General features: G+C 33.5%; 1 protein-coding gene across 1 annotated transcript; it reads right to left on the bottom strand.

Annotated features, from left to right (window-relative positions):
• Positions 1-9,402: 9,402 nt before the first annotated feature.
• On the bottom strand, positions 9,403-12,136 carry LOC132162025 (WAT1-related protein At5g07050-like). Its single transcript, XM_059572270.1, has 7 exons — positions 11,934-12,136; positions 11,776-11,838; positions 11,566-11,682; positions 11,221-11,464; positions 10,519-10,677; positions 10,273-10,424; positions 9,403-9,727 (listed from the first exon to the last, which is right to left on the bottom strand). The coding sequence occupies exons 1-7, from the start codon at positions 12,134-12,136 to the stop codon at positions 9,463-9,465; spliced, it is 1,203 nt and encodes a 400-aa protein (XP_059428253.1). The 3' UTR covers positions 9,403-9,462.
• Positions 12,137-12,638: the final 502 nt, after the last annotated feature.

The raw sequence follows: 12,638 nt of genomic DNA, 5'->3' as shown, positions 1-12,638 counted from the left end.
GAATGAGCTAGGGTCGACACAGCCAAAGTGACAGAGACTGCCGGAGGGAGACAAGGCCGGTTGGAGTAGAAGAGAGAAAAACGAGAGACGAAGAGAGAACAGGGTATACGTGCGTGCAGGATGAGCTAGAAGAAAGATTCTGTGCCGGAGAGTGAGGAACGCCGGAGAGTGAGGTGTTATCGGCCGGGCCAGAAGAGAGAAAAAGGAGAGAGGGAGAGTGGCGCGCAGGAGGAGAAGAAAATGAAGGAAGGGGCAAAAAGAAGAAGGAAACGCGCGTGATCCCGATGCGTTTTAGTAACGTGCCAAATGTGGCACGTTACCAATGTTTATAAACATCAATTTTGAATTTTTACTAATATATATATATAGTTTTCTCTTTTTGGACAAGGATTTAAAAAAAAAAAAACAAAAAAAAACAAAAAGAAAAGAAAAATTGGGCGGAAAAAACTTCTTCCAACTGGATATATAAAATTGTCATATACTTATTATGAGAAACATGCCCTCTTTTAATAGCACGTGAGAATCACATTTTTTTTTCAAATAAAATTTTCTCCATATATATATATATATGGCTCTTACAAACTAATTGTTTTATATATATATATATTTAAGATTAGGAAAACACCAGGCTACTCCGTATATAAAAATATAGTCTAGAATATTATGAATATTATTACAAAAAATCACAATGTTATTTTTTAATAACATTGGGAGTAAGTCGATCAATCTCTAGCTAGTTCATAATTATTATATTAATTTGAATAGTTTAACTATCAATACAATATAATAAATATATCAACTGGTTTACCATTAATTAAAAAATTTATAATGCTAATCATCATTTCCTCAGAGATATGTATGATTCAAGCCACAGCGTCATGCATTGTATATATATGTGATAGTCATTATATGAATCGGTATGATTTATAGGATTAAATCATATAAAACTAATAGATTTCTTATTAGATTATATATATGTACGTTTTTCCTTCGATAATGTTAAATGTTGTTTTTTGTAAGGTCAAAGTAATTAACAGCATGTCCAATGTAGCAATGTATGATGAAATTTGTTATACTTGCCGCCATACTTATAATAGTCTTACGTTGTAGTATAGTAGTCACATATAAATTGGACAAATACGCGAGATGCTCATACAAGCTCAAGTAGATCCTCTCACGGTGGAAGGATTGATCTGTGACTTACGTACATACTTAATTACTTAATTAAAAACGAATAAAACTCAGTTCCAAAGAAATTGTAACTTCCACCAAGACATTCAATGAGGAAACGAAAGCCCTTTTCAAATTAAGAAGCGCTTCAATAACAAATGGAAAGCATTATATACTTCAGTAACATGAATAATTTATACTTGAGCAACAATTGGAACTCTTCCTACTTTAGTATATATTATTATGAAAATAACAAAATTATTAGGAAAACTAAATAAATCATTTTAGTATATACAGTATAAATAGTATTAATGGAATTACTATGAAAATAAGGACAAAAAATTAGTAATGTGTCAGTTTAACACGTTACCAATTGGTAATGTGTTAAATTTGACACGTTACCAATTCGTAACATGTCAAACTGGCATGTTACAAATTGGTAACGTGCCTAACTGGCACGTTACAAATTGGTAACGTAGCAATTTGACATGTTACCAATTTGTAACATGTTACATTTAACACGTTACTAAAATATTTAGTAACGTGTCACAAATTGACACGTTACTAAATGGTAACGTGTCAAAAAGTAATAAACAGTGGACATGTTACAAATTGGTAAGTTTTTAGTAGTGTACGTATCTGTTTCTAGCAAACGGTTGGTTTTGTTTTTTCAATACTTTGTTGAAATCAAAGTAACTATTTGTTAGGATTGATGAACTATACAAGGGCGACATCGGCTTCATATATATTCAATAGTCCAAATTTTTGTTTTTTGAATTGCATGATATCGAACAAGATCCTGTAATGTTAGAAATAAGCATAACATAGGGACTTAGGTTCTAAATATATATTGCCAAAAAAAAAAAAAAAAACCTTTAAGAGAAACACCATTTTCATTAATATCATACAATACATATTGACAACTTCTTGAACAAATTCTATTTTTGTAAACTTAGATAATGAATTAAAGATATAAGCAAACCTCTCAAGAGAGAAAAATTTCCATACTAGCTAGTAAACTCTTAAATCTCTTTTGTTGGCTTTCTCCAATCATCACTTCGAGGTGAGTTTGTTAGTTATTTTTTCAAGACACCAATGAGAGTGGTGGACATTGCATTTTCATTAAGTGCATTCTAGGGCCAAGCCATCGAAAGTCTCACCATAAGCATCACATGGAGGAGACAACTTAGTCTTTGAGGCAAAAGTGAGAGGGTGTTGGTGATGAATTGTGGATGTGACAGTACTTCCAAACTTAATGTATGGATATTATCCTAAAACACATTCGTAATAAGCAGGAAAGTTGCATTTTGCACAATAATAGAACCATTGTTGGGAATCTATTTCTTCTTCACAAATTAGGCAATAGTATTCTTCACAATTAGCTTCAACATTATAGGTGAGCTCGAGGAGATGATCATCATTTTTTTAAATAAGTGGCTCATATTCTCTTAGGCATAGAGAGTAATATTAAAACTAGTGGCTCATTAGGTGAAATTAGTTTATGTGGGCCTGTGGACGAATAGGTTGTGGGGGATATTTTAGGGGTTTCTAAAATACTTACAACTAGGGTTCTCCTATAAATATGTTATGTTCTGACCCTAAATCATTGAATACGAAAACACAGCCGTACTCTCCTGTGAACGTAGGCACATTGCCAAACCACGTAAATCTGTGTCTGGACTCTTTCTTGATCTCTCTCTTTTCGATTCCATATTATTTATCATTGTTGTGCACGGCCAATTCAAGCCAAGTTCTGCGATGGCTCGAATTGGTACTATCTTCTACGAAATTCGACGTGATAAAGTTCGATGGAACCAGTAATTTTGGGTTATGGCAGAGACGTGTCAAGGATTTGTTGGTACAACAAAGGATGGTGAAGGTGTTATATAGGATGAAAGTAGAAGGTATTCCGAACATAGGTTGGAAGGAACTTGAGGCTAAAGGGGTGGCTACTATTCGGCTTTGTCTGGGTCATGGACGAAGAAACTCCGGCGACAGTTTTGTTGAAACTGAAAAGTCAGTATATGTCAAAGTCATTGACGAACAAGCTCTATCTAAAACAGCAATTGTACATCTTGAAGATGGTGGAGGGCTCAAATCTGAGCCAACAGATTAACATGTTCAATAAGGTAATTGGGGATTTGGAAATGGTTGATATGAAGTTCGAAGACGAAGACGAGGCATTGATGCTATTGAATTAACTTCCAACTTATCTTACGTATGAGAATTTGGTTACAACTCCGACATAGAGGAAAGAGTCCCTGGAGTTAGAGGACCTTACAGGAGGCCTGTTGGCTTTTCATTGGAGAAAGAAAATCAGTGATAAAAGTTCTCAAGCAAAAGGGCTAGTTGTGAAGGGTAACTATGAGTGTGGAAGAATGAGTAACAATGGTAGTTCGAATGACAAGAATTCTCAGTCAAAGTCTCGGATCTTGTAGGTCTCGAATTTGTAGGTCTCGAAAGTCGGGGTTTCGGGCTTGGTTACCCAAAACCTTACTGGGCTTGGACTTTTCCATGCTTAGATTGGGCCTGAGGATTGCCAGGCATTTAGTGGGTTGATTTATGACCCAACAATCTTGAACTTTAGTTTCATGCTTATCTTCATGTGATCCAATACTCTTCACTTCACTTGGCTTCACTTGCTTACAACTCAGGAATAGATTTGCGTTGCCCCCAATTCCAATCATTTGTGCCAAGTAACTTCTTATGTGAATAAAGCAAAGCATTTGCATAGCCCACTGAAATCCACTACTATTTTGTGCAACGTAACTTCTTTCCGGCTGAAGAATAAAAAGAAAAAAAAAATAATTTGTATATGTAGGAAGTAATAAATTTGGACTTGTAACTTCTAAGGTATTCGTACATAAACATATCTTGTGAGTAGGGGGACGTATATTCTAATTTTGATTTCTTATTTCTTTTCACAATTCTAAGTTTTACTTTTGTTAAGATATTGAGGGTGTGCTTGGTATTGCGATTTCATAGACACAAAGTACGATGTTAAACCAAATCGTAGAAAATAGATTGTTTGAGGTTGCGTTTTTAAAAAATTACAATTAGAAAACACATTTTAAATGTCAAATCGTGATTTTGCGTTCAAATTGCATGTAAGGAGGTGTTTTTTTATAAAAAAATTCACAATTTTAAAGGTTAAATTGTGATTTTAGATGGCAAATCGCGATTTTGCCAAATGCTTAACTGCATTTTTAAAAATCACGTTTTCAAATCGTACATTTTAAAATTGCTATTTTTGAATCGAACTTTTTGAAATCGCAATCCCAAATAGGCCTTAAACTCATTTAACCTTGTTTTTTAGTAATTCACTACATATTGTAAATGAATATTTTACATATTTGGCCTCATTCATTGAAGTAAAGTTTGAACCCACATATGAAGGAAATTGTTAAAGTATTAATTAAATAAATAAATAAAATCGTCATTTCCTTTAACTTAAACTTTTTGAATAATTGGTTATTTAATAAACACCTTTTGAGTTTTTTTATTTTATTTCTTTTTTTTTTAATTTCTTTAACTTATAATTTTTAATTTCTTGGTTTTATTTTCATTTTGTGTCATACAAAGACGTTTGTTTATTATGAGGGAAAAGTTATGTCTTTAAAGTTTGCGAGACATATTGTTCCATCAAGACAATTCTCTCAAGTTGTGAAAAGGGTTCGTGCTTTGAATATTGTTAAGAATAGTATTTTCTTATTATTGGTCAGATCATTTGTATTTTTTTTCCTGTTTCGCTATAATTGTTTTTGTTGTTGTTAATCTCTACTTGTTTCATCTCATCTAAAAATAAAAGGAGCTCATGACCGACAATACTGGACTTTCAACTTAAAATCATGACTTAAATATAATGGATTGGACTCGACTAAAGAGATAAAGATAGAATGAGAGAATCTGTTTTACTATTGAAATTTTGTTTTATTGCATATAACGGTGCAAATGGTATCATACAGTATACATAATATCATGTCACTTAAAATTTTAAATGACGTTGAATGGAGAGGATCTATATTAGTATTAAGATTTTATTTTGTTGCATTTAACGATGTACATAGTATCACATGCCAACATATACACCAAATCTGTAAAATTTAATCTAGACCAAAAAATGAATGTTTTTCCATTTTGACTCTCTATTTCACTTAAAATGGATAAGATCCTATCATACAATTTTCAACATAACCTATGAATTGCAAGTTCTCTATCTAAGATATATTTCAACATAGCCTATGAATTGTAAGTTCTCTACCTAAGATAAATTTTTCAAGTAGGTCATGTGAAAAAACGACGATGTAATTTTACCTATGTGAATATGAATATAGATATAAGTAAGAAAATGGAACAATGTGAAGACATATAATTCATAGAATGTGATTCTCACATGTATTTTTAGAATCGTATATTATTCTTAAAATGCATGTAAGAAACCTATGCTCAAAGGACAAATGTTAGTTTAATAAACCCATTTCTTCAACTCAATTTGAATAAAAACTTAGTCACTCACAAAAATCAACAACCATTCTCTTGCTTAGAAATTTTTCTAAGGAAAGGAATAAGTTGTTCCCTATAATATACGAAAACTAAATCTCTAAACATTTTTTGTCTATATCAATATTCTATGAGACCTAGTTGTACAATATAACTCCAAAATCAATTTGCTCACGCTATTTGTAATAGTATCAACATACTCAACACATGCATAGACATGAGATGGATTGTACATATACAAGTTCGGGAAAATATATGCTAGAGGTTAAAGTTTCGACTTTGAAAATAAAATTATATGAATCAAAGCTAGCTTGGTATAATATGGATATGATACAAACAAATTTGGGTCTATTTCAGGTAGGTGGTAACTAGTAAGGTATATATTATGCCACTTCTTCCACTTAAAAGCATAAGATTTGCATTAGCCGAAGTAATTCTGTGGTCATGCTTAAAGGTTAATTCCTGAGATGTACGGGGATCTCAAGCTGGTGAAGTTTTGTCTCGATTCAGAGAGTCAGGTAGATTTGTATTAATGCCTAGTAAGGCACATGTTTAAGATATTTTTGTTTTAGTACTATATTTTTTGCTGCGACATTACTTTTTATCTCTGATGTAGTAACGTCAAGTGGAAACTGGGAGTTTTCATTTACGATTTTGTTGGTTCTAATATCAGGGTGTTACAAAAAGTTGACACAAATGATCAACTAATGATGATTAGCATCAACATGTCGCTACTATTGACAATTGCGTCAGCTATTGGGCTTTTAAATATTGTCGCTAATGAGTGATTTTTTTGAAGTGTCATAAACCCTTATGAAATCGAAAACAAGATCCTTTCCATTTCAACTAAAATGGAGAAGAACTACTTCATGATCACTACAAAAAAGAAAAGGTTTACTAACGCTTGGAATAGAGGCGCTTTAATAAAACATCCCCTTATAGGGACATTTTATTATGTAAACGACACAAAATAAAATTAGCAACGCCTGCGCAGAAAAACGTTCCCTTAATTCGGGACATTCCAATAGGGCATGCCCCAATTTAGTTAATTAAGTGCGCCTGGCTGGCAAGCGCCCTTAATTCGAGACGCTTGCTATCTAGGCGCCCTTAGTTAAAGGCGCCTGCCAGCTAGGCGCCCTTAATTAGGGGTGCCTGCTAGCTAGGCGCCCTTAATTAAGTGCGTCTAGCTAGCAAGCACCCCTAATTAAGGGCACCTGGCTGGCAAGCGCCCTTAATTCGGGGCGCCTGGATACCAGGCGCCCTTAATTAGGGGCGCCTGCCAGCTAGGCATCCTTAATTAAGTGCGCCTAACTGACAAGCGCTCTTAATTCAGGACGCTTGCTATCCAAGCGCCTTAAGTGCCTCTAATTAAGGGCGCTTGCCAAGCGCCCTTAATTAGGGGCACGCTTGCCAGCCAAGCACCCTTAATTAAAGGCGCCTAGCTGGCAGGCGTCCCTAATTAAGGGCGCTTGCCATCCAGACGCTCTTAATTTAGGGCGCCTAGATGGCAAGCGCCCTTAATTAGGGGCATCGGCCAGCTAGGCACCCTTAAATAAGGGCGCCTGGATAGTAGGCTCATCGAAATTATTTTTAGTTATATAGGGGAACACAAAATAACTTAAACACAATAAATGATAAAAGATAAAGGAAGAACAACATAAAATTTGAAATTATAATGTTGGCTTATCTTTTATCCTTTAATGTTGGCTTATATAACTTAAACACAATAAAAATTATTTTATGTTGTGCTTCCTTTATCTTTTATCCTTTTATAGGGGAAGTAGCTGCTCAAAAACAATTCATTACCGTTTACTTAAGAACATATATATGATTGCATAATATACATTTGCATATATTTATATGTAGGTGAGAATGGATTAACAAATGAAGATGAGCATGCAGCTGATGCAGAAGGCGACCATCATGGATCATCACAAAGTATGTGTAGATCTTCATATCTTAGTCACTTGTAATTTAATCTAGTTATATATAGGTTTGCACTTTCAAAATAGTTAGATATAGGTTTGTAATTTAATATACATTTTTTTGGTTTTATCATTTGCAGGTAATTGTTAAGTGATGTATGTATACTTGACCTATTTGGTTGAGTACGTATTTGACGCCAAGTGCTAAGCAAACCCGTTAATATATTTTATTTCATATGCAATATACAATTTTTGTAAACTCTTTTAAGAGGTGGTACACTTTGTGTTTATGATATCGTTTTGGATATTTTCTTTTATATGTATGGTACAATTTTTGTTAACTCTTTAAGATGTGGTACACTTTGTGTTTATGATATCATCATTTTGGATTTAAATGTCTTATGAGATACGAGATTGTATAGATGGATTAGATATGTATTGTGGGATATGTATAAGATTGTATGAGATTGATGAATGGAGAAAATACGCAATATAATATTGTATTGCGTATTGTATATCAGGAGAAAATAAAAAATATATATATAGATTGCATAGGGAAAACATTTTCTCCATATATTAATTATTGGAGGCGATTCGCAGTGTGGAAGTGTTCCTATATAGAAATAGGGGCACTTTACACACAAAAGGGGGCGTTTTTCACCACTAAGCGCTCCTTTTTAAAAAATAGGGCACTTTGTTCCAAACATCCCCTTTTCGAGGCGTTTTTTAGTAAAAAAATGTCTCAAACTTAAATTCTAGTCGCCATAAAAATTGACGTGTCCCAAGTGCCCCTAATCAAGCGTTGAGAAATTAATAGAGATGTTTTTTTGGCAAAAAATGCCCCAAATAACCATGTCACTAATTTTTTTTTTTTTTTTTTTTTGTGGTGGATTTAGATTAAACTTTACAACATCTAATGGTTTATTTGTTTCCTACATTGTCACGTTTTTAAATTTTTTGTTATAAATAATATAACATTGTGTATAGAGTCAAATGTTTTCAAATTTAATGGGAACCATGAAAACTCTGTTTGGCCCAAGAAATTGGTAGTTACAAATGATAATTATGACCAACAAAAGTGGACAAAGATTTCTTCAAAACTGAATTGGAAGAACTTTTTTTCAATCTTATCTATAAAAATGTCATGTGTCCCTTTTGCATGTAAGAAACATATGTTTAAATAATAAGGACACAGTTGAAAGAATTTTTATTAAAAAATAATGCGCCTCTTCCAACTTTGTCCTTACTATTTAAAAACTATGTGTTTCTCACCTGCAAAATAGACGCATTGCATTTTTATGGACCAGATTAGAAGAAGTCCATCTAATCCAGCTTAAATGAAGAAAATATTAAGGTGGGACTTGCGGTGGAACATTAAGATAAAAACCCAAAGAGGTATTCTGCATTCTCATTTTCTTTTCATGAAATTTGTTGCAAAATATTTCCTTACATCAAAGGCAGAAGGCCCACAGTTGGCCCTCACACTAAAAAAAAGGTTCTAAAAAATATAACATAAAGGGGAAATATTGGGATTAGATTAAGTAAAAAAATAATAATGATATACACTACACCTTTATTTTTTATTTTATTTTATTATATTAATGTGACAATGTCTAATAATTAGTGGAAAAAAAAAACAAAAAAACCAATCAAAGGCTATTAAACCCTCGTACATCAACATATTAGAATAAAAGTACAATCAACGTGTAATATATAACATTACAAAAATAATTTTCTTTTTTTTTTTGAGAAATACTAAAAACCACACTTTTATCTAATTTTTATAACATAAAAGGGTGGTCTATAGTATTCCTCCTTTCCCTCCTCTCCAATCTATTATTTCTGTATTTCTCACTTGATATTATTATTATTCTTTTGGTGCTGTCACAGCTATCACGGTGGGCTGCGGGATGGGAGCAGTAATGGCTACCACGGGAACGGTCTCCTTTGGCATTTGGAATTCATTTGCTTCAATATCTTCCATCACTGTTGCCATGCGTCCATTCTCTCCACCACCCTTTACTGCTTCAGGGATTGATTCCAATTCCATGGCTTCCTTCTCTTTGTGCTCTTTGTACTTTCCCCACAGAACCGAGTAAAGCCCAACTACAATCAATATAGCGCCAAGAACCCTGAAGCCACAAGGAGTATATATATATATCAGTTCCTTACTCGTAAATTCAAAACAAAAATTAACAATATATAGGGAAAAGTTCACACTTCTACGCATTTTGAAAATATTTTCTAGGTTTCAAACCTCTCAATTAAGAATATCGAACTTTTAATTTCTTTCAATTATTCTCTTCCGATAAAATTTTTCGTTAAATCTTATCAAAATTCTTAAAATACTCATGTTTTTAATTAAATGAAATTAAAAAAAAAAAATAGTAAAGATTTAGACGTTTATGTTTTTTTTTTTATAAGAAAAAAATTTTGCAATGTTTTGCAAACTTTTTAATTTTTTATAAAAAAAATGGGGTATTTTAGGTATTTTGACAGAATTAAAAGTGAGAGGTAAATTTTGTTTCTTTTGACAAATATGGAAAATTGTATTCGTTCTATAAGAGATAAGTTATGGGATTAATTCATCTGAAAAAAGAAAAGAAAAGTTACTTTTTGTAGTGATCATATGATTGTTCTATATATATATGCATGAAATAAAGTAAAGAAAAGTTACCCTCCAAGGTAGATATTTTCAGCAAGAATGAAAGAGCCCATGATGGCAACAATGATCATCATGAGAGGGCTAAAAGCAGTAACAAAGACAGGCCCTCTTTTCTCCATGACCAACCCTTGGACATAGTATGAAATGCTCGATGACACTATTCCCTGTTCATCACAAAAATTACTTATGTAATTATTAAAGCAAATGAGAGAGAGAGAGAGAGAGAGAGAGAGAGTGAGTGAGAGAGAGAAAAGTTACAGCATAGGCTGCAGCTAAAAGATTCATGTCCCAGCCAATGGTCCAAGCAGAGGGCTTGTGCTCCATAACAAAAGTGACGACTATAGACTGGAGTGTGCCTATAAAGCACACTAGGGCTGTGAGTGAGAGCTGAGCTGTGTATCTCTTCATCGTCACTGCCTGTTAATTAAACAAGTCAACTAAATTTCAATTTCTCCATCGATCATTCTAAAAATCACCAAATTTCCATAACACGTTTTGCATTTGTTTCTCATCTTGGAGACAAAATTGATAGATTAAATAATTAAATTTATCTATTTCTAACATTTTAAACTTGTGAGACTTTTATTAATTAATTGAGATATTATTGGTATTTAATTTTATATTTTGTTTCAAATTTTAAGAGTTAGAGTTATTCTGTAATTTAGTAATGGGTTTGACGCAAAGCCACTTAAATTACGATTAGGATTTTATTAATATCTATTTATGTGTTCTTTCGTACGTACTCCAATGAAAATATATTAAAATTGATGAATAAACATTTTTTTTTTTTTCAGATGTGACTCGTCTATCTTTGTTTTTCTTTTTTTCTTTTTTTTTTTAAGGAGGAACGTAAGTGAGATTCTACCAAAAATTCCCATTCTCATTGGGTTGTTGGACTCAATTCCTTTCTTCTCCCAAATCCCATTTTCCTACCAAATTCCTCAAACACCATGTATTTACCTGAAGAATGAAGAAAGAAGACCAGGCAAAGGTAGCAATGATGAGCAGAATGGAGCCCTTGACCCAATCTTTGTCGGTGGCCCCTGTGGGAGCATAGGATCTTGGGTGATGCATGTGCTCAGACCACACAAAGTTAATGACATGTCCTTTGTATATTGTCATCAACATGGCTCCAGCCACCGTCACTATTGTTCCCACCACCTTTGCTTGGCATCTCACTTTCTTCATGTCCAACGTTTCCATCCTGCTCACCCCAATAACCACAAATGCATGCTAATTAATTAGTCCAAACAAAAATAGGAAAAAGAGAGATGATAAATCTAAAAAAATCTTGATGATAAATACCTGCAAAGGACTGCCATGACGAATGTCATTGCCGGGAGCATATTGCTCATGGCACAAGAAAAGGTCGGCGACGTGAATTTCAGCCCGGCGTAGTAGAAGTTCTGATCAACCACAGGCCTGAGAAAATGGTGGAAGATAAAACAGAGCAAGAAAACATTTTAGACTTATTTTCTTTAATTGTATGATAAATCTTTATCAGAAAACACTAACCCAAGAAGCCCCAGCACAAATATTTGCATGAAAATAGGAAGTGTAATCTTTGGCCTCACTTTCCTGTAAATAAAACATCATTAAACATGAACCGAACATGCGACCATGATGAAGAAAGACAAAATTTGATCTGAAAAAGAAGACAAATATATATTTACCTCTCGAGAATGAGAGCAAAGGGAGCGATAACTGCGGTGGCAAAGGCGTGCCGGTAGACGACCAGCACGTAATGGCTCATTCCTCGGTTGAGAGAAACCTTAGTGATGATGTTCATTCCGGCATAGCCGAATTGCAGAGAAATAATGGCTATGTAAGGCTTACAGCTTTGAATAAAATTGCCATAACATCCTTGACCCTTCATGTTTGTTTGTTTGTTTTTTTTTTTTTTTTTTGGCTGGGTTTTTTCTTCCTAGTTTAAGGATTGTAAGTAAGTCGGGGAAGAGTAGGGAATGAAAGAGGAAAATGGAGGAAGAACACTTCAAGTGGCTTGTGTGTCTCCAATAAGCTAAAGAGTGGCAACCAGCCCACTATTTATAAGCCGTCCTTGAGGGGGGGTCATCAAAAGGAGCCACGTTTGACAACACTTTAGGAAACTTTTTTGCTTTTTAGCAAAATAAATAAATGAAAGTATTAGCAATCAAATTCAAATATAAATTAAATACTCAAAACTACTTTCTTTTTATGTTATAGGTTAAATTACCACTTATTTCAGAAAATTAAGTTGATAGGAAGCTGTCACGCATGGGTTCAAAATGCTCCTTAATTAATAATTAAGTAAGGCGTAATCAGCTGAAAAATATGTCTCATGAACCGGAAATCACTAGATTGAATCATCATTTTCTCTTTTTCTTCTGTTGTGTGAA

This window comes from Corylus avellana, chromosome ca9, assembly GCF_901000735.1.
Source record: "Corylus avellana chromosome ca9, CavTom2PMs-1.0".
In the NCBI taxonomy this organism is placed as follows: domain Eukaryota; kingdom Viridiplantae; phylum Streptophyta; class Magnoliopsida; order Fagales; family Betulaceae; genus Corylus; species Corylus avellana.
This window is presented reverse-complemented; position numbering and strand designations above follow the sequence as displayed.

Coding starts and splice junctions, on each gene's coding strand:
- LOC132162025 (XM_059572270.1), bottom strand. CDS start 12,136: ATGAAGGGTCAAGGATGTTATGGCAATTTTATTCAAAGCTGTAAGCCT. Junction 11,839..11,933: donor TTTGCTCTCATTCTCGAGAG/GTAAATATATAT, acceptor TTTTATTTACAG/GAAAGTGAGGCCAAAGATTA. Junction 9,728..10,272: donor GAAAATATCTACCTTGGAGG/GTAACTTTTCTT, acceptor TTGTGGCTTCAG/GGTTCTTGGCGCTATATTGA.